Consider the following 21,674-nt stretch of genomic DNA (forward strand, 5'->3'; position numbering starts at 1 on the left):
TCCCCCTTCCTCTCCTCTCCTCTCCACAGCTTTTAACATGGTCACCCAAGTCAATATCCCACACTATCCGTTTCAAAACTGCTGTTACTGGTTCCACTCTTGTCCATCCAGTCACTTCTTTAGCCGTGGTTTCTCTTCCTACTCTTCACCTTACTCTAGACACACTAAGGATACGGCCTTGATGCCCTCTAAGTTCATAACTACATGCAACTCCTGACAACATTTTCAGCAGACGTGGGGCCAACTTCACATGTGCACCAGTGGCACCCATCCCTACCACTGTCCTCACCTCAGCTGCTGTGGCTGATATTGGATAAGCCATAACCTTCTCTAACAGTTTGAACATAGCAGGGCAAATTAGACATGTGTACTAAACTCTAAATAACATTTCTGTTGAACATACCTTTTTCTAGTTTGTCAAAATCCTTCTCTACTGTTGCACTCTCAAACTCAGAGTTTCACACGAGGGGCGGTCCCTCTCCTATCTTCCCTCAGCCTTCACTGTGCACATCTTCATCAGAATCCATGGTCTTCAATCCTTCCCCTCCCGGGACCCCATCTTCACTTGAACCAGACTGGATGGAACCACAACATCCTGTTTACGGCATTGAGCAGAACTTCCTTCATCATTTCCTTTCCACCACTGAAGCCCCAGCTCACCTACTGCTGAACTCTAATTGTGAATGCTCCCCCATCAGACCCCCCCCCCCAAATCTCCAATCTCCATTATCCTAGCTCATCTGAAATTCCCAATCCCATATGCTATCCCACACCGTGGCCCACCTACCCAGAGCTCCTTTTTCCCATTTATATCTATATTTGCCTCCAAATTCCAGTAAAACTCCAATAATACAGCACCCTTGAGACTTTGGTGGTGCTTGACCAGCAGATTTTCTGGACTATAGGATGTTATTTTTATCAACAGCCAAACACATTTATTTCACTTTCTTACAAGTTACACACTACATTTTCCAGAGAATCTGATGATATACAGGGAGCGGGAAATATCCGTGCGCTCTGGACCACAGCTCGGGCTGCGAATGTTCCCATGTTCCTGATACCTGGTGTTCCACGTCACAACCCTGGCTCTGGCCAGTCACCCCACTTACACTTTGGACTGCCAGCTCACCTTCCAGACTAATGAGTGAGTCAGATTATCGACCTTCAGGATTTCCAAGCCTTCATAGAGTCATGGAGTAATGCAGCATGGAAACAGGCCCTTCAGCCCAACTCATCCATGCTGACCATGGTACCCACCAAGCTACTCCCATTTACCCACATTTGGCCCATATGCCTCTTCTATCCATGAACCTGTCCAAATGTCTTTGAGATGTTGTTACTGTACCTGCCTCAACCACTTCCTCTGGTAGTTAAATTACTCTGAATATTTAATGAATACAGATCCTCCATGATTTTAATTATAAATTATTTCCTCTCTTCAGATGCTGCATTATTGGAGTTTTACTGTGCTCCAATGTAAAATCCCCATCCTCATGTTTAGTCTCTTCAATAGCTCACAACATCCTTCCCTCATAACTTCATAACTCATAACAGTTTTGCAAACACCAGCAGTGTGTGTCTGAACTCCAGGCTGTACATCTCCTCCTTCCCCACTTCTCCCCCTAAAGCCTTGCCCTTAGGTAGCCCATTTATGACCTCTCCTAATAACACCTGCTTTGATTCCTTGAGCACTTTCATCTGATTAAGCTTGCATTTTTTGTATAGAAAGTGTAGTATAAATGCAAGTACATAGGCATTTATCTCAGCACTCTTCTTATCTGGGAATTCAAATGACAATCTGTTCTCTTTCAGCCGACTGAACATGATTTTTATAACTACTCCATCCCATTATCTATCAAATAACTATTGTTGTAGGTAAGTATTGTCCTCCTGCGTCAGTGGAATCACAGATCATCAGTCATTTCACCACTGATGTTATTCACGGTGGCAACAAAGAAGAGGTAAATAATGCTGTGGTTTATTTACAGTCAAAGTACAACTGCAGAAATACAAATCTTTAATGGTGCCGAAATTACAGACCTTTCCAGTCATGAATCAACCTGACCCATGTATTACCTGGGGTTCTGTACACACACCTGTAACACCTTGCCCACCCTTTTCCTATATCACTTTACTGTAGTGCTGCATCATATTCCACATAAAGTTTCATGCCTGCTGTCCATTGCGAAAGTGACATACCATTCCAATTGCTGCTATCATTTGATTAGTTGCCAAGAGGTGTTGGCTAAACCTTCAGATTATATCCAACCTCAAGAGAGATACTTGCCTTCTTCCTTATCCAACGTAGCATGACTGACTACAATTCAAAAGTATTTCCATTGTGCTGTACACCTCAAGGGTACAGGAGACATGACAGAAATCTAAAATATTCCTGTGTCGAAACATCGTGACTCACATTTACACTTTTCAATGACTCACATAAGGAACAAAGAAATTGGATTTTACCACTTTCGGTATGTTGTATCCCGGCACCAAATTGGGCGTTAAAAGATTTTTTCTAATCACTAAACTGGGACATCCTTGCTTTACAAAATCGCTATCATGGTTTCTTTCCCTATGTGTGACATACAGGTGAGAGAAGTTGGAGTAGGGTGGAGAACAGAGGGAAGGGTGCAAAGGGGTTAAACAGTACAGATTAACGGGACTCCCTTGGTATGGAAGGTCTGAGACCGTGCCCACCATTGCAATGATCAGGGCCATAGATCGCTGCACCTAGTGCACAGACACTGCAACCGTTATCAGTGCTGCCTGTCTGCAAGAGATTGCACAATAAAATCAATGTGACACTGTTAATGAAAATAACAAAAACATGTTACAATGGGCGCTCTTTAATTCAGGCACAGCTGCCAGCTTCCTGCATGCTGACACTCCTTGTTTAGAACTTAGAACTTGTGATAGAACTTAGGTTGGAGGTTGCGACCTATCGATCCAATTTCTGTCAGTAAGTCCAGTTGATGTTGTCTTGGATGTAAAGTTCAATGTGCAAACAATGGCTGGGCCGGGCTGAACCAGGACAGGAAGTTCCCAGTCCAATTTCCTGATAGGCAGGACTTAACAGGAAATGGGGAAAATAGCAATAAAACTTTTTTTTTGCACAACTTATGCATAAGAAACAGGCACTCTTCGTGTTGCAATCCAGTGTCTAGATGACAGAATCCTGCACCAAGGAGGAGAATCTTCGACCACCCCATCTGCGCAGCCTCTTTCAAACAGAAACCACTTAGTCCTCGTCCAATCGCGAAGAAGGCGTGCTTCTTCTACTTTCTTAGAAGCTTGAGGAGATTTGCCATGTCGTCAAATACTCTAACAAACTTCTACAGATGCACTGTTGAAAGTATCCTGACTGCTTGCATCACGGCCTGGTACAGCAATTCCAATGCACAGGAATGCAAGAAGCTGCAGAGAGTACGAGACACAGACAGACCCATCGCAGGCACAGCCCTCCTGTCAAGGATCTCCACCATTTGGGCCATGCCCTCTTCTTGCTGCTACCATGGGCAGGAGGTACAGAAGCCTGAAGGCCCACACCACCAGGTTCAGGAAGAGCTACTTTCCTACAACCATCAGGTTCTTGAACCGACCCTACCTCAGCAACAGAACACTACAGACCACATCTTGCACTACCATGGACTTTTCCGATTGTGTTTTCTTTTGTACTAATGTCTTCTACTGCAGTTTTTTTCCCTCTTCACTGTCTTGTATAACTATATATAATTTAAATTCTGTGTGTTGTTTGAATCTACATGCCTGTGATGCTGCTGCAAGTGTTTTGGTGTAGCTGTACCTCACTGTACTCGTGCACAGGACAATAAACTCATCTTAACTTACCCTTTTCCCTTTCCTATGGTCCAGCAAAATTTCCTTTTCAGGTATTTGTTCAATTCCCCCGAAAGTTACTATTAAATATACGTTCATTATCACAGGGAGAGAACCCATTTCCCAACTATTGAACTGGGTAATGGTTACTTAAAAATGTACTGAGCAAAGAATGAACATTTAAGCTAAGCACATACAAGTCATTCAATATGGCTTTATTATTCAGTTTATCTTTGCAATCTGGAATGTACAAGACAGCTAAACATCGTCACATTCAATCCATGCCCTTGCCTGCCTCATGTTACCCTCTGACATTCCTCTCATTTGTTTGGCTTTGTCTACATACCTGTTTATACTTTCTGTTTTTGCTCAACTTCAAAATAGTGGCTACTCAATCCCTTCTTTGTACTTCTGCTCGACACTAATTATAGAAATTATCCAAGGATGCTATTCAAAATGTGAAAGAGCAACCAATTAATTTCCACAGTCCAACAATTTCCTTAAGCTGCATCACTAACTCACTGGAATGAATGGGACTGTTTCTTCAAAATATTTCTGTCCAATGTTGATGACAGTTGCCAAACATCCAGTCCTGCATCAAATAAAATCTGAATTCCTACACATGCAATGTATGGACTAGTTAGACCAGGTCATTACCATCGAAGAGGGACACGGGATATAGGGGCATGTGCAGTGGGGGGCCAGTAAAGGACACTTCTAGTAATTAGAGAGTGTACTGGGCTGAATTGAGCTGAGGAAATGCTGCCTGTCAGCTGCACAGGCGCCAACATGTCTCTGATATCCAGTAAGTACACGTCAGTGATTCTTCCTTCTCGAGTACTTGGTTGTCATTACCACTGATTTGCTGTCTAGGGATCTGCATACTCACCAGGTCAGCTGTGTATAACTGTGGTCCTCCAGAGCCCTCTCCTACAGTGTCTGTGTGTTAGGAGGACCTCTGCCTAAGGCTTCCTGGAAACAGGGCGACCCAGGGGCCACTGCCTCACAGCTCCAGCAAACCCCATTCAAGCCTGACCAAGGGTGCTGACTGTGTGGAGTTTGCACGTTCTCCCTGTGACTGCGTGGTGCTCTGCATTCCTCCCACATCCCAAAGACGTGCAAGTTCGTAAGCGAATCGACCTCCATAAATTGCCTCCAGTGTGTAGGTGAATGATAGAATCTGGAGAGAATTGATGGGAATGTGGGGAAAGTAAAAAACGGGATAAGTGTAACTGGATGTTTGATAGTCAGCACAGACTCTGTATTGTTTAGTGCCATGCTCTAATTATGTGGATGTGAGCAGGGTTGCTGGCTTCAGAGAAAGCAACAACTCAAAGTGGCACTTTGTCACCAATATGAGCCGGGCCCGTGGGATTTGGGAGTCCATCAGGATGAAGAGGAGGGAAAATCTCAGCAAGGCACATCCAACACCACCAATGTATGGTTAAAGCTTCTACAATTGTGCTGGAGGAACAGGAAGGGAGCCATTTGTTTATATTTTCAGAGGGCCTGAGGGATATTGTGTTTTTTGTTAGCACAGGGAGGTCCTTCCCTTATCCTTTGCAGATAACAAGGACTGAGTGTGTAAGCAAACAGGTCAATGATAACACTATAACTAGAACCAGCTCATAAGGGAGGATTAGATATTTTATCAGAAGGTTTGTGAGAGTGAGGTAAGTAACAGACTTCTGAATAAAAAGTCTTATTTTCTGGCTTGTCAGATCACAAGTTGGACAACACAAATCACCAGTAATTCAATCTTTTGCTACTTTGAACTCATCTTCCAAACTACCTTTTTCAATATGATTTGTCCGGTGTGCACAGAGGTTTAAATCTTCCATTGTTATTAACCTGCTTTTGTTGTGTTCCTCATATTTAATCAGCATTCTCTCCTACAGCTATCATTAGGAGATTATAAACTATGTCATGTGGGGCATGTACGTCAGTTTCTGGCTCCAGTACACTAGTTGTTATGTGTCATTGTTACTGTTGATAGGGTCAGTATTAACTTAGGAAGTTGTTTCACAAGTTAACTTAGCAACACCATGTTGCCATGCTTCAGTCCAGTGAGCTGAATGCCCAATGAAAATATTCCTTTGATATGCCAAGTGAGTTCATGCAATACTCCGCTGAAGAAGAGCCACCCAATCCTCTACACTAGTGATGAGAAGGGACACTGACTGTGGGATTCTCTATTGTTGGAGTGAAACTGGCCAGCCTGCAACATATAGAACTCAGGGCAAAACAGAGGAGCGGAATCCCTCAAAACACAAAGGTGACTCCTTCGATACTAATGCGAGAAGGAGTTGTGGCCTGGGGTAGATCGGCCATGATTGTGGGGCAGGCTTGAGGGGCCAGGAAGCCCACCTGCTGCTCCTAATTTCTCATAAATGGGGTTCAAGGTGAGATGGCAGAAATGGCACAAATGGGGTACATCAGGACCTCAGTAAATAGAATGTAAGAAGTGTTTAACGTTTATCTTGTACGACCAGTTGTGTCCTTCAAAGCCAAAGAACAAAATGCAGTGATCCACAGGTGAAAGCCAGCCTTACTGTTTCTGCAAGTGGATTCACTAAAGTGCCACTAGCCAACTTGCTGGTGTCATGTGGTGCAGTCTCTGTCCTGTCTGATGATGTTATCAAAAAACTGACATCACACTTCAACCATATGAAATATTTCAAAGCCACACGTTTGTTGTTTGATCAGATGCCTGAGGAGCCAATTACATTGTGGATCTGACAGATACAACAGGACACCGGAATTTTGAAACATTCTTGGATTGAGCATTTTAAGGGTTGATTGATGTGTGGGTTTGCTCATAAGAAAGACAGGCCAAGCTCTTTGATACTGTGTACTGTCTTGGTTGCCCTGTTATAGGAGAGACATCATTAAACTGGAAAGAGTACAGAGAAGATTTATGAGGATGCTGCCAGGGCTTGAGGGGCTGAGTTATAGGGAGAGGTTCGGCAGGCTGAGACTTTATTCTTTGGAACACAGGAGACTAGGAGTGACCTTATAGAGGGGTATAGATAGGGTGAACGCACACAATAGTTTTCCCCAGGGAATGGGAATTAAAACCTAGAGGGCACAGGTGAAAGATCTAAAAGGGACCTGAGGGGCAACAACTTCACTTAGGTGCTGGTGCGTGTATGGAACGAGCTGCCAGAGGAAGTGGTTGAAGCAGGTACAATAACAACAGGAGTACATGGGCAAACATGGGCAAATAGGACTAGCTTGGTGGGCATCATGGTTGGCATGGACTAGTTGGGCCGAAGGGTCTGTTTCCATGCTGTATTACTCTATAACTCCAGACATCCTATTTGTAGAGGGGAGTAGGATTGCGATGGAAATAGCAGTTTATTATGCAAGTGCATTTTGGTTAACTCACAGTGTTGACACGAAAGCATTGTGCCATGTTACAAGAGTTGGAATATCTTCTTCATTGGGATGTGGTCACATGAAAGGCAAGTATGGTTTCAGCAGGAAGGTAGCCAGCCACATAGACTCAAAAAAGGAAGAGGGTGGAATCCCACAAGTCACGTGACTGCGAAAGGCAGGGGTCCCTGCTGTTATTGCCAGGATAATGACGTAGCCTTGGTTGTCAAGCAAAGTAGCAAGTTTGGAAAAGCATGCAGAATATAGCAAATGCTGAGAGCTAAAGTCTGTGCACATCTCTCAAATGGGCGGCGCGGACTCGTTGGGCCGAAAGGGAATGAATCAGATTGTTCTCAGGCAATTAAGATTATCAGACTTTTGCTAGTTAAGGATTACAGACTACGATAGGTATAATTCAGTTAAAACAGAGATCAGACACAACGAAATGGGGTTGGGGAAGAGAAAAATTGGGTGGGGTGGTGGTGGAGGCTGATACGTTGGTCAAGTTCAAGAGATTGTTAGATAAGCATAAGGAGGAATTTAAGATAGAGGGATATGTGGGAGGAAGGGGTTAGATAGTCTTAGGTGTGGTTTGAAGGTCAGCACAACATGGTGGGCCGAAGGGCCTGTATTGTGCTGTATTGTTCTATGGTTCTATGGAAATGGCAGAAGAGAATCTAGAGTCTGAATTATGACTTATGTTGCAAGATCACTTAGATATTTGGGAAAAAATGTACAAATACAGATAGTGTGTTGATACCAAATCAGCTATAAATTACAATAACTGGACCAGTAAAATTTAGAAAGGTGTAACATTTAGCAATTACTGTTAAGAAAGGTTGTTCAGTAATCATCTCTTCCTGTTTCTTCCAGCACTGGTCTTCAGAAGATGATTGGTTAAGCTAGAGAAAGACCCAAGCACTTCTGACATCCCAAATTCACACATCTCCCGGTCACGCATTAAACTGAGAATTCCATGCTCTCCTGCGATTTTCCTGAGTATAGGCCTGATCATAATAAAGCAAAAGGTCATGGGAAATGTATCGCCTCAATCCATACTTCTCAATACCTTAAAAGTGTCAGACATTTTCACACATTCTAGTCTCTCCCTTACTCACCAATAGAGACCGAGACTGAGATTGTGATTTCTGAGATTGAGAACTTCGAGTGCTACTGGGACGAGTGAGTCTAGAAGGCTTGTGTCTCCAAGAGGCGGAGAGAGAGAGAGTGGGAGAGGGGGGAGGGGGGAGGGGGGGGCGGTGGGGAGCTATACAGCAAGATGTGTAAAACTAAATATCATAACAGATGTGTCTGAGGCCCACAGACAGAACAAAGATACATCAGGGGAAAATTAAAAAGCCAAATATGTCCAGGGGTAGTTACAGAATTGAGAATTAATGAGTAGTGAGAGTTTCAGGAGGCTCCATTCATTTTATTTATGAGCAATGGCACAGTACATCACCTGTACTCTGTAATATAAAATCATTCTAACATGATTTAACTGAATCTGAAAAAACCCAATTCCATCAACATGACCATGAAGCCTCCCCTCCAGAGACTCTGTCTACACTTCTTGCTGCTTCTTGCACTCTTGCAGCCAACATAATCAAAGACCCCACCCACCTTGGACATTCTCCCTTCTCCGTCCCTCCCTTGGGCAGAAGATACAAAAGCCTGAAAGCAAGTACCACCAGGCTCAAGGACAGCTTCTATCCTGCTGTTATAAGACTATTGAACACTCCCCCAGTATGCTAAGATGGACCCCTCAATCTACCTCGATGTTGAATACACACCACCCTTCGCATGAAGAAGCTTCCCCTGATGTCTCTTTTAAGTCTCTCGTCTCTGGTCTTAAACCGATGGTCTCTTGTTTTTAGCACCTCCTCCCTGGGAAGAAGACAATGTGCTTTCACCCTGTCTATGCCCCTCATGATCTTATATAACTCTATCAGGTCACCCCTCAATCTCCTATGTTCCAGGGGATAAAGTCCTAGTCTACACAACTCAGACCCCAAAGTCCAGGCAACATCCTGGTAACACTATGGTTCTTCCATGCTATTTGAAGCTAGCACATTTGTTATCTTTCGGATATTTGCAGTGTGCTCCATTGTGAAGACTGACAGGAGGTATAGGTTTATAGTGATAATCTGCCATTCTTTTGTTTTCTGTTATTAGTTCCCCAATCTCATCCTCTATGGATCCCAATTGCCCACTTCCTTTTTATGTATCTGTAGAAACTCTTACCATTTGTTTTGATATTACTTGCAAGTTTTCCCTCATCATTGATTTCCTCTCACTTTATCAGAATTGTAGTCTTTCATTGTTGGTTCCTGAAAAATTCCCAGTCCTCTAGTCTGGCGCTAGTTCTTGTCACATTGTATGCTCTAGTTTTTGAACTAACATTATCCTTGACCTCTTTTGTCAACCATGGATAGTTCATCTTTCCTGTGGAATCGATCTAATTGGAATCCAAGCTTGAATTTTATTGTGTCCCTTGATTCTCGTAAAAGAGAGAACCTCTGCAAATAAGGTGGTGAACACTTTTAACATGTTAAATACTTCAACTAAATCAATTCTTATTGATGCCTGGAGGAGGCATAGAATACAAGAGTCTAAAAGCTGGAAGCTGAGTATATGGTTGCAGGGAATGGAGGCATTAGATTGGAGCTGGAACTGCAAAATATCACCATTGCAGAGATGAAACATTTATACATAGTATAGCTTTGAGACAGTCAAAAAATCGAAAAATATTAATAGAGGGTTTGATTGGGTCGGCTTTTGATTTTTATTGGGAAGTGCCTCAGACAATCGATCAATGATTGGAAGTTTTGACATTGTTGATTTACATGTTTTAAATTCCAATTTCTTACCTTCATTCGTATTTTCCTATTTTATGAATATGAAATTGTCTTATCAATTGTAAAGAGGTTTGCAGGAAATATCTTGTGCGATAGCAAAAGCTTGTAGTGCAAGCAGGACATTTCAACAATAAATTACAATTGCATAATGATTTGGCATAGAAATGTAATTGGACTAAATGGCCACTGACCCACAGATTGGATGACATGGCTGATAGCTTGGACAAAAAAATGGGGTATTATGGGGAATCTTCAATCTTCAGCAGAGGCTTTGGGAGAAGCGATATGGCGAAGGCACCGATTTACAATTTAGCCATGAAATTCACAAATTAAAGCTGAAATGCTTCCATAATACATTTGTAATAAAAATGTGGTAAGTTTTAAAATCACTTTAAATGATCCCATGAAGAAGTCTGTTACTGAATAATATTACAGTGTATTCCACCTCTGTGTATGTGGTAGGTATGTGTACATGAATATGAATATTAATATGAACTGTGAATGTGGTAGGTAGATGGTTTGGGAATAGGTGGAAGGAAAGAGAGAAAAATTGAGAGAGAGAAAGAGGAAAGGAGGAAAAAATAAGAGCTGAACAGATGAAGAAGAGTGATTGAAGCATAAAAATGTGAACACTTAAAGTAGAGACAAGCAGCTTTACACTTGTGAAGTGCTAGTTAATTAACAATGGCAGAATTAATTCTCGACATTAAGGGAGTTGTTTCAACAACAATATTCACGATAATAAATCCTAACCTTCCTGTTTTGATTTTCTTTATCCCACTAACAGGAAAGGAAATCCTTTTACTCACAATTCCAGAATGAGGACAACATCTGTTTTGTTCTCATAGACATCGTGTAAGGTGATGATATTCGGGTGCTGGATCTGCTGTAGGATGTTCACCTCCCGTTCAATTTCCTCACGCCTCACTCCTCTGCGACTGGCTCGGACCTGCCGTTTCTTAATAAACTTTGCTGCGTATTCAACCCCGGCACTTTTCTCACTGCACTTCTTCACAATAGCAAACTGGCCACTGTATTGTCAGAAATACAAAGAAGACACAATTAGTTGCAAATACGACCTACTTTAAATTGTGCCAGAGAAACAATTCATTAATATTAATTATATACACTGAAGTGTCGGCTTGGATCTGTGATAGCAGTGTGGACACGGAGGGTTGTGTGTTCAAGTTAACTCCAAAAGTTAATCAAAAAATCTAGTTTAATTCTTCATAGCAATTCTGAGGGAGTGCTGCATTGTCAGAGCTAGTCGCATACCTGGGCACCAGTGTTTTACTGACCCTGAAACCAGGGAGGCCCCAATCATTAGGCATGGACGCAAACTGCTGTGGCACCTCATCGTTGTGTCAGGAGCAGCTGCAGGCTGGGGTCTGAGTCAGATCTGTAGTGTTGCCAGGAGAGAAGAAGAGTATAGTTGGGGGAGAAAGAGACCACGTCTCAGCTGCTAGTGGGCAGCCAGCTGGGCCTGGAGGAGACAACCTTGGCCCACAAGCAGATACGTAGAGGTTCCCAGCATATGGATCCATACCTTCCTGTCTCCTATCAGCCGCTGGCTTTCCCAAGACTTTATCAGCACAGATTAACAATGGATTCACTGGTAAAATGAAGGTGGGCTGTCTTATTATGATATCAATGACGAACCCACTTCCAGCAAGTGGATTGACTACCCAGCCTTGCCTCATGGCTGTTAAAAGCTGAAGAGGGTGGGACCTACTCCTGTTCCAAGACTTTTACTTTTCAACCTGATGTGACTCAGATTTTTGCACCTCAACCACTGGACTGAAGGATAATATGAGCAGAAAATTGCAGAAGCTACTCCCCAGGCCGATAAAACCAGTTTCATTGTGAACAGGCATGGTAATTATTCCTGCTTACAGCAAAGAAATATTTTCATAAAAACTTAACCAAGATATCTGTTGACCAGCTTCCTGCTGTAATCCACATAGAACTTATAAAGAAATTCTAAACCGGGAAGAAAACCAATTTCTGGAGGAAATTCAGCATCCAAAACAATATAAAAAACCATAATCATCAAGGTTTTAACAATCCAAAACATTGTTACAATAAGAAAGAAACTTCTTTAAATTGCAAGATATATCTGATCCTGGTTTATACAGTCATCATCTCCAGCTGCAATGGACAATTGGTTTCCAAAGTGACAGACTTCATCCAGGAACCCACTGGATTAAGAACATTGATCTAGATCTTAAAGTTAATTCCCTGTTCAAAGGATCGGTCTGTCTCTCTGTTAAATTTGTTACCCATCAGGAAGGAGCAGACGGAGAGAAACTGGACCATTTGGTCCTCGGACTAACACTCACACAATGTAATGTGCAGTGTAACATTGCGGCTGGGTTTTGCGTAACAAATCAATAGAACGAACACAACACTTAATAGCAAAAAACAATCTGCTGGAGGAACTCGGTGGGTATCTGTTGGAGGAAAGGAATCGTCGATGTTTCGGGTCAAAATCCTGCATCAGGACTGTGTCTCCACAACATTTAATATCTTTGCAAATTATAAGAATATAATGTTTGAGCTCCCATGGGTTACTGGGATCCCAGAAGAAAGCACACTGCGAGGAAGCAGATCTCTGCCCATGCCAATGGTGTATACATTCTGATCAGGGCTCTATTGCATCTCTTCAAACTATATCTGAATAATCCATAAAGTCTCTCTCCAACATTCTCCAAACAAATAAAACTCTAGCACAGCTCACCCAAGTTCCATGGAGACACAAGAGACTACAGATGCTGGAAGCTGGAGCAACACACAAAGCACTGGAGGAACTCAGCAGGTCAGGCAGCAGGTCGATGTTTTGGGTCAAGGCCCTTCATCTGAAATGTCAACTGTCCATTTCCCTCCATAGATGCCATCTGACCTGCTGAGTTCCTCCAGCACTTTGTGTGTTTTATCCAGGTTCTAGTTGTGTTCTCTGACATTACCTTCTATTGCTCAGTGGCTCATTAACCAGGCACCTCCCATCCTCAAGGCATAGAATTGTACAGAGCATAGAGCCCATCTCTTGGTCCAATAGGTACACGAATCACCTCTTTCCCTCATCTTATCACTTCATTCCTTCCTTCCTCATGGTCTCATCCAGCATCCTCTTGTCCTTTAAATGCACCAACCACAGAAAAACCCATCACTCCTACACATTAAAGGGACCAGCTCTGTCTGTCTCTTTACTGCAGCTACCCCCCGAGTCAAATATTCACTGAGCACACTGACAGCCCCCTGTGACTGTGACTACAGTTGAGAAGCAGCAGAAATTCAACCTGCTATAGTCAGAGAGCAGAGGCTGCAAGGGATTCACTGCCCCGGAAAGGGGAGATCATTGTGTGTGGAGCAACTGGGGCCGTCAAGGTCTAAGGACGAGAAGGGGTGGGGACATGAGAAATTCAAAGTCTGACATGGGCGGCAGAGAGGCTTCATTTGTAATTTACTTTCTCGTAGGTCATTTTATTGTCCAAGATGATTGTTTCTGCATGAAGAGGTGATGAAGAGTCAACCATACGAATGTGCAGTCAGACACTGACCAGGTCGGGTAAGGACGGCAGATTTCCTTCCCTGAAGGATATGAGTGAACCAGATAGATTTTTACAACCATCTTGCACGTTCACAGTTAATACTATTTAGACATTATTTTTAAATTCCAGATTTATGTAATGACTGATATTTAAATTCCCCAGCTGCCGTGGTGGGACTTGAACTGGTGTCTCCGGATCAAAGGTCCAATAGTTTGGCTGCCAGTCCAGGAATTTACCCACTACTGCAGAGGTTTCATTCCTCAGGTAATGGCACCAACAAACGCTGCAGGAGATTCAGTCCCTGGTACAGTTGGAAACAGTAGCTGCAGGGCATTCAAAACCCAGGACAGAAGTCATGGGGCAATCCAAACTCCAGGCGATGGCAAGGTCCAAGGCTGTGGGTCAGTGGTTTGGGAAGGAGACGAAAGAAAGTGGAGACACATTATTCATTAACTCATGGGATGTGGACATTGGTTGTAGAGTCTTAGACACAATATCTTAAATAAAGTTAGGTTATAGGTTAGCTGGTAGAAATATGGTTAAAAAATGCTGAGGAAGTCCTGAATGTAATAGTAATGATCAGACTGTTGTGATTAGGGAGGAAGTGGTGAAGGATATTGAAACAGCATTTCTTTATATAAGTTAAAAGCTTCAACAGATGGGTGTTAGCAGAGTTCCTAAGGTGACAATTTGCATCCTGGTACACATTTCCTCTGGAGAAATAAGGTAAACACACCATGAGAGCCCAAAGACAAGGAAGGGTTCCAACGTTTTCCATTCGTTTTTGGGATCTGGGCATCACTGACAAGGGCACAAGTTATTGCCCGGACTGAATTGCCCTCGAGAAGGTGCCGATGAGCTGCCATTTTGAACTGCTGCAGGACTTCTGATGAAGATGCTTCAACAGTGCAGTGTGGGGAGTAGCAGGATTTAGGCACATTGATGATGAAGGAACAGTGGTATATTTCCAGTGCTGTTTCCACGTGCTTGCTGCCCTTGTTCTTGTTGGTAGCAGATGCTTCAGATGCAGGAGGTGCTGTCAGTGTAACCTGTGTGTGTAGATGGTGCACAATGAAGCAACTTTGAGCCAATAGTGGAGGGAGTGAATGTTCATAGACATTCCTGTTGATGGAGTGGGCTGTGTTGAGCTTCTTGGTGCTGCAGTCAACGGGCAAGTGAAGAGTATTGAAACATACCCTGGATGCGCTCTGTCAGGAGGTGAGTCACAGGATACCCAGCTGCTCACCTACTCTTGCAGCCATGGTATTTTTATCACTGGGTGAACTCCTACTCAACGATGACCCCCAGGATATTCATGGTGAGGAACTCAGTGACGGTAATGTCATTGAATGTCCAGGGTAGGGGATTAGATTCTCTCCTGTTGCACATGGCAATTGCCGAGCACTTTTATTGCATGATGAGTACAAGGGAGATTTACGAGGATGTTGCCGGGACCCACAGATGGGGAATCAAGAACTAGATGGCATAGATTTAAGGTGAGAGATTTAATAGGAGCCTGAGGGGCAACTTTTTCACCCAGAGGGTGGTCCGTATATGGAATGAGCTGCCAGAGGAAGTGGGTGAGGCAGGTACATTAACAACATTTAAAAGGCACTTGGACGGGTACATGGATAGGAAAGGTTTAGAGGGATATGGGCCAAATGTGGGCAAATGGGACTAGCTTAGATGGGAATCTTGGTCGTCATGGACCAGTTGGGCTGAAGTGCTTGTTTCTGTCCTGTTTGACTCCATGACTCTAAATGTTATTTGCCATTTATCAGCCCATGCCTGAATCATGTTCATGGCTTGTTTTATTTGCTTAAGAATGGCAAATAGAATTAAACATTGTGCAATTGTTGGCAACAATCCCACTTCTGATCTGATGATGGAAGGAAGGTCATTGACAAAGCAGCTGAAGATGGTTAGGCAGGGGATACTGCCCTGAGGGATTCCTGTAGTGATGTCCTGCAGCTGGGATAACTGACCTCCAACAACCGCAATCACTTCCCTTTGTGCAAGGTATGACTACAACCACAGGACTGTTTTCACCTTGATGTCCTTCGACCATTTTTACCAGTGCTCCTTGATGCTACACTTAGTCAAACGCCACAAGGTAATTAGTATGGTGGTAGTGTGGCAGCTAAGTTATCAGGCTAGTAATCTAGAGATTGGTGTTCAAATCCCACTTTGAAGATCCCACCACTCTGGAATTTAAATTTGGTTAATAATCTGGAATTCAGTGGGAGACAAAACATCAACCAGTCCCCTGAGACCCCCCATCACAAGAGCCAGCCTCCAGCCAAGTCGATTCACTCCATGTGATAAGAAACAGCTGAGAATACTGCTGTTTCAACACCAGACAATATCCCAGCTGTAGCACCGAAGACCAGTACCAGCTGTACCTCCTGCCAGGCTGTTCCAGTACTATTACAGCACTGGCAACTACCCGATAATGTGGAAAATTGCTGGGATTGTTCTGTTCACAAAGTGCAGGACAAATTCAAATAGACTAATTACTGCCTAATCTATTCACTATGAATCAACAGCAAAAGTGATGGAAGCCATCATCAACAGTGTTATCAAAGAACAAATATTCTGCTGGGGAGATGTGGGAGGAAGGGGTTAGATAGTTTTAGGTGTGGTTTGAAGGGCGGCACAACATGGTGGGCCGAAGGGCCTGTATTGTGCTGTATTGTTCTATGGTTCTATGGCACTCAGCAAGTTGAGCAGCATCTGTGGCGGGAAAGGAATTGTCGACATTTCGGGTCAAAGCCCTACATCAGCCCTGATGCAAGGTTTCAACTCAAAACGTCGACAGCTCCTTCCCCCCACCACAGATGCTGCTCAATGCACTGAATTCGTTCAGCAGATTGTTGCTCCAGATTCCAGCATCTGCAGTCTCTTGTGTCTCCAGTATTATCAAACAGCACAGGTAGCCTACTCACTGATACCCAGTTGGGTTGTGCTGGTACAGCTTGGCTCCAGACTCCATTACTGCCTTGGTCCAAATGTGGACCAAAGAGCGGAATTCCAGAGGTGAGGTGACTGCCTTTGACATCAGTGTGGCGTTTGACTGAGTGTAGCATCAAGGAGCACTGGTAAAAATGGTCGAAGGACATCAAGGTGAAAACAGTCCTGTGGTTGTAGTCATACCTTGCACAAAGGGAAGTGATTGCGGTTGTTGGAGGTCAGTTATCCCAGCTGCAGGACATCACTACAGGAATTCCTCAGGGCAGTATCCCCTGCCTAACCATCTTCAGCTGCTTTGTCAATGACCTTCCTTCCATCATCAGATCAGAAGTGGGATTGTTATTTGGAGTGATGTTGTTTGTGATTGGTTCATCAATGGGCTGAGAGTGGTGGATAGTGATGGACAAAGAACATTTGCCAACACCTTGAAATTAGGTGTTTAAAGTTTATTCAGGAAGAGTAAGCAGGAGGCAGCTATCCAGAGCTCCTGAACCGACATGGTTCAGGCTGGCCTTGGCTTAACACTTTAACTTAAACAGAATGCTGTTGCCCACAGTGGACACACAGAGGTCTCCCTGTTACTGTCTGACTGACCTACCCAGGGAATTGTTAAAGGTCATGTCTCTTCTGTATATTACACTATGGTAATTACGGTAACAGTCATTTTGTTGAGAACCAATAAAACTGCTCCATTCGTTGACCCTTTGGGTAGTCCATGACCTTTGGAACAAGATAAAATCTTAAGGTGGTGGCAGTGTGGAATTCACAGGAAAAGAAATATGAGCTTATGTGGGCTTGTTTATAAAAATCTGACAGGTTTTAATTATACAGAACTTTGGGGAAGGGAGGAAAGGGAAACTTTTTTTTACACATACAGATACCACGGCACCGTGGAACCACTGTGATGGGTCATTCCTGAGAGGACAGTGTGGGTTTAAGCTCCTGTAGGAGACAGCGCCCCAAGGAGGGAGGTGGGCGGGGGGTTCATTCGTTAAGTGGGACTCCTGAGAGTGGAGCGTCTAGTTTAAACCTCCTCCTCAGAGTGGGAACGGTTGTGTGTAAGTTAAAGGTGAAACTCGAGTCAATGATATTGGCACGTCATAGGGAAATGGTGGTAAACAGCCTGTGAGAAAAAAATCAACAGCATGGGGAAGGAGACCTGTAGAACAAATGTGTAGGAGCTTCTAATATGTATTTGAGAGTTTGCGTCAGTGAGAAGTTAAAGATAAAGTAAGGGTAGGAAGTGCTGGTATTCAGAGTCTATATGTGTGCTCTGAGGGTTAAGACCCAAATAAAGAGATGCAGAGACAGATATAGAAATTACAGAAGATATGCACCAAAGACAGGCGTGCATAAATACTTCATGTTATTTGTGGGTAAGCAAACAAGAACAGATACTGACAGTGAATCACAAACCCCAAATGTTAGGTTGTGTAAGGAATTAGAGCGTGCTAGGGGAGCCTCCAATTAGAGTGACACAAAACCTCTCGCTCCCCTGAAAAAGTTCAAGAGCTTCATAAACAACTAGGATAACAATGAGTGAAATTTTTAAAAAATGCAGATGCCAGAAATCTGAAATAAAAACAGAAAATGCTGGAAAGATCCAGCAGGTCAAGCAGCATCTGCAGAAAGAGAAACAGTCAACGTTTTGGGTATGAGGCCCTTTGTCAGAACGTTGACAGTTTTTCTCTCCACAGGTGCTGCCCGACCTGTTGAGTTTTTCCAGCATTTTCTATTTATATGAGATCAACAATGAGAACCTACAGCTGGTGCTTCTGGTGTTGGGGAGGGACGCCCGAGTCATGGAGTACACATCCTACCTGTGGGAGTGAAAGGGTAAACTCTGGCCCATTGACACTGCCACTCCTGGCTTATGAAACCAGTAGAGTGACAAACAAGTCACCGCCAGCCTGTGGAGTCACGTCTGAGCACTCCGGAGCAAGCACAGTCCACCTTCATCACTGAACAGAGGGACGATCACAGTTACCACACACCCCTCAACCTGCCAGCAGTCCTGCTCCCAAAGACTATCCACACCCTTACAACTGTTGGTGCATCAAGGACCCTAGAAGAGGTACGTGGATAGGAAAGGTTTAGAGATATGGGCCAAACGCAGGCAAATGGGACCAGCTTAGCTGGGCATCTTGGTCAGCATGGACGAGTTGGGCCAAAGGGCCTGTTTCCATGCTGTATATGACTCTAACAGCACACCCATAACTGATGATAATGACTGGTAGGCTCGTGTTCTGGGGACAAAGGAGAAACCTTGTGTGAAGCTTTGAGAATAAGTAGCATTGACTTTCATCAGGTTTTGCAAACTGCCGAACCAGGTCCCACCAGAAGCCCCTGTCCTTTGCAGACTGGACTCATGATCTGTTTGGACGAGCGAGGGGACTGCAGAGCATTGTCATCACTGCTGGGTTTTAACCCTATCGTTCCAAATGGTCGCTGGTTGCTGGATTGTGATGCACTGGGTGTGACCAATTGGGACAGTGACAGGTTCAGAGTTACATCCTGGGACCAACGGCTGGAGCACAGGTGGCCGCCATTGACAATCCACGGTCTAATTCAAAACCAGGAAGCTGTGGTGGCAAGTGTTGCATAGCCTGAAGGCAGAGGTGTTCTGAGACAGCTTGGACCCAACCCCAGGCAACAGAGCTGTGAAAGTGGAGGCAGCTGTGTGGGCCTGGGGTCTGGGAAGAGGAGGATGAGCCTACTGCCAGTGATCCAGTGGTCTCATGGCCACTCTCCCAGTGATCCCCCTCTGTCCCAGGGACCAGTGGTTCCCTTTCTGCTATGATGGATGTGGAGGAACAACTGTCTACACTGCTGATACCAAGACCGTTAACCATTAATATTAATCAACCCTAGTTCCACTGCAACCACCATCTTGAGCCCAGGAAATTCACACCCCTTGACACCAGGACATCACTCAATGCTGCAGATCACACAGGGTTTCTTTCCTGTATTATGAAGGAAGCCACTCAGGGATTTCAGATCTTGGCCTCATTGCTAGCTGATATGACCATGCACATTGTGCTGAGGTCACTGGTAATGATGTGCTCGGAGGTCATGGGGCAGTGATTGATTTAGCCAATAACTGTATCGAGTAGAATCTAAAAAACTGACACCCTCACTCCAGCACCTGGTACCCAGTTTGCCATTAAAGGACGGGGCTACATTTGATCACATTCGATGGCCAGAGATACGGGCAGATGTAGACGTGGTTTCAGGAAAGTTTGTAACCCTCAAAAATGATTGCAGCAACATGCTACTGCCTCAAAGTTGTAGCAACCCAGAGTTCTGTCCCAACTCCCCGAGGTGCTGTCTGTGTGGAGTTTGCATGCTCTCCCTGTGACCACACGAGTTTACCCTGGGTGCTCCAGTTTCCTCCCACATCCCAAAGACATACCGGTTCGTTAATTACTGTAATTATCCTTGGTGTAGATGGGTGGTGGGAGAATCAGAGGCAGCTGATGGGCATGTGTGAGAGGAAGATTACAAGGAGCAGGAGGGAGACTGATGGGATCAGTATTGATCTGATGGGCTGAATGGCCTCGTCCCATTGTCAGTAAGTAACGATTGAACCCAAGGAAATGAACGAGCTATTCTGTGCTCCCACGAGGCCTGGGTCTGACAGCACACCATACTTCCGTACACCGTTGTGATACCAGTAAAGCAGGTTTTGTTCACAAAGGCCCCTTCACTGTTTCCCCAACATGGGCCAGTTAGAAAGCCAGGCTGTTGTGGCTACTAACTATTGATCACCAAAAGGTTAACTAGTTATTCCCACATATGCTCCGGTGGTTTGAGATACCCCTGATTTACTTCAAAAACCCCCAAGTGGCTGCACAGCCATCCCCTCAATGGGTGTTTCCAATGAATTCTGGAGTAACCCTGAGAGACAAGAAGATTAATTTCAAGTTGTTTTCACCATTGAGGATCATGGACCTGCTCTCCACAAGGTACCATAATGCCCAACTTCTGTGACAAGCCTAAGCTGAAGTCTTGAAGAGCTTTTCACAGCCTTTCTGTTTACTTCAGTGTTTGATCATGATCTCCTTACCACAAGAGATTGGCACCTGCATTTAATCCCTCAACAAGTACTTGAGAAAGCAGGGCTGGAAGTCCAGCCACACAAGACCTGACTCAGTGACGGGTGTGTCACCTTCCTCAGTGTGCTGGTCACATCACTACGTCTTCAGACAAGGTGGTCCCCCCAGCCTATCTCGAAGTCTGCCCTGAGAACATTCCTCAGGCTGGTGGGCCAGCAGCTCACCTCTGTTCAATGTTCTGCCGAAATCGCAGCACCGTTATATGACCTGTTTAAGTGGGTCTAATGACCAGGTGCAACCTGACGAAAGTGCAGAATCAGTCACGGTTGAAGGCTGCTGTTACCCAGTGCGTGTCTTATTTCACCAGCCTAGCCGAGGAAAATAGGGTAGACTACATTTTATTGCAAATACCTCCAGGATCTCAGGGCAGGCTTCAAGGTAGGCTGGGGGGAGCACGGGATGGTGTCCACCTTGTCTGAAGACTTAGTAACGTGACCAGCACACGGAGGAAGGTGACACACCTGTTACTGAGTCAAGTCTTGTGTGGCTGAACTTCCAGCCCTGCTTTCTCAAGTACTTGTTGAGGGATTAAATGCAGATGCCAATCTCTTGTGGTAAGGAGATCATCATCAACACACTGAAGTAAACAGGAAGTCTGTGAAAAGCTCTTCAAGGCTTCAGCTTAGGCTTGTACTCTGTGAGCTGTTAGACATTTCGCCATCGAGGACATCCTCAAGAGGCGGCATTCATCATTAAGGACCCTCACCACCTGGGACATGCCCTCTTCTCGTTACTACCATCAGCGAGGAGGTACAGGAGCCTGAGGACCTACAGTCAACGATTCAGGAACAGCTTCTTCCCCTCCACCACCAAATTTCTGAACGGTCCATGAACCCATGAACACTACCTCATTATTCCTCTTTTGCACTAGAGTAAATTTTATGTCTTTATGACTTGCACTGTACTGCTGCCGCAAAACAACAAACTTCACGACATACGTCAGTGATAATAAACCTGATTCTGATTTATTG

At 44.3% G+C, this 21,674-nt stretch overlaps 1 protein-coding gene across 1 annotated transcript in view; it reads right to left on the bottom strand.

The window, feature by feature from the left end:
* Positions 1-21,674, bottom strand: part of dapk2b (death-associated protein kinase 2b) — a 127,266-nt gene that overhangs the window by 45,415 nt on the left and 60,177 nt on the right. The window contains exon 3 of the mRNA XM_052042353.1: positions 10,880-11,101. Within this exon, the coding sequence (XP_051898313.1) occupies positions 10,880-11,101 (222 nt within the window). The remainder of the gene's footprint in view (positions 1-10,879; positions 11,102-21,674) is intronic.

Source organism: Pristis pectinata, chromosome 32, assembly GCF_009764475.1.
Source record: "Pristis pectinata isolate sPriPec2 chromosome 32, sPriPec2.1.pri, whole genome shotgun sequence".
Classification (NCBI taxonomy): Eukaryota; Metazoa; Chordata; class Chondrichthyes; order Rhinopristiformes; family Pristidae; genus Pristis; species Pristis pectinata.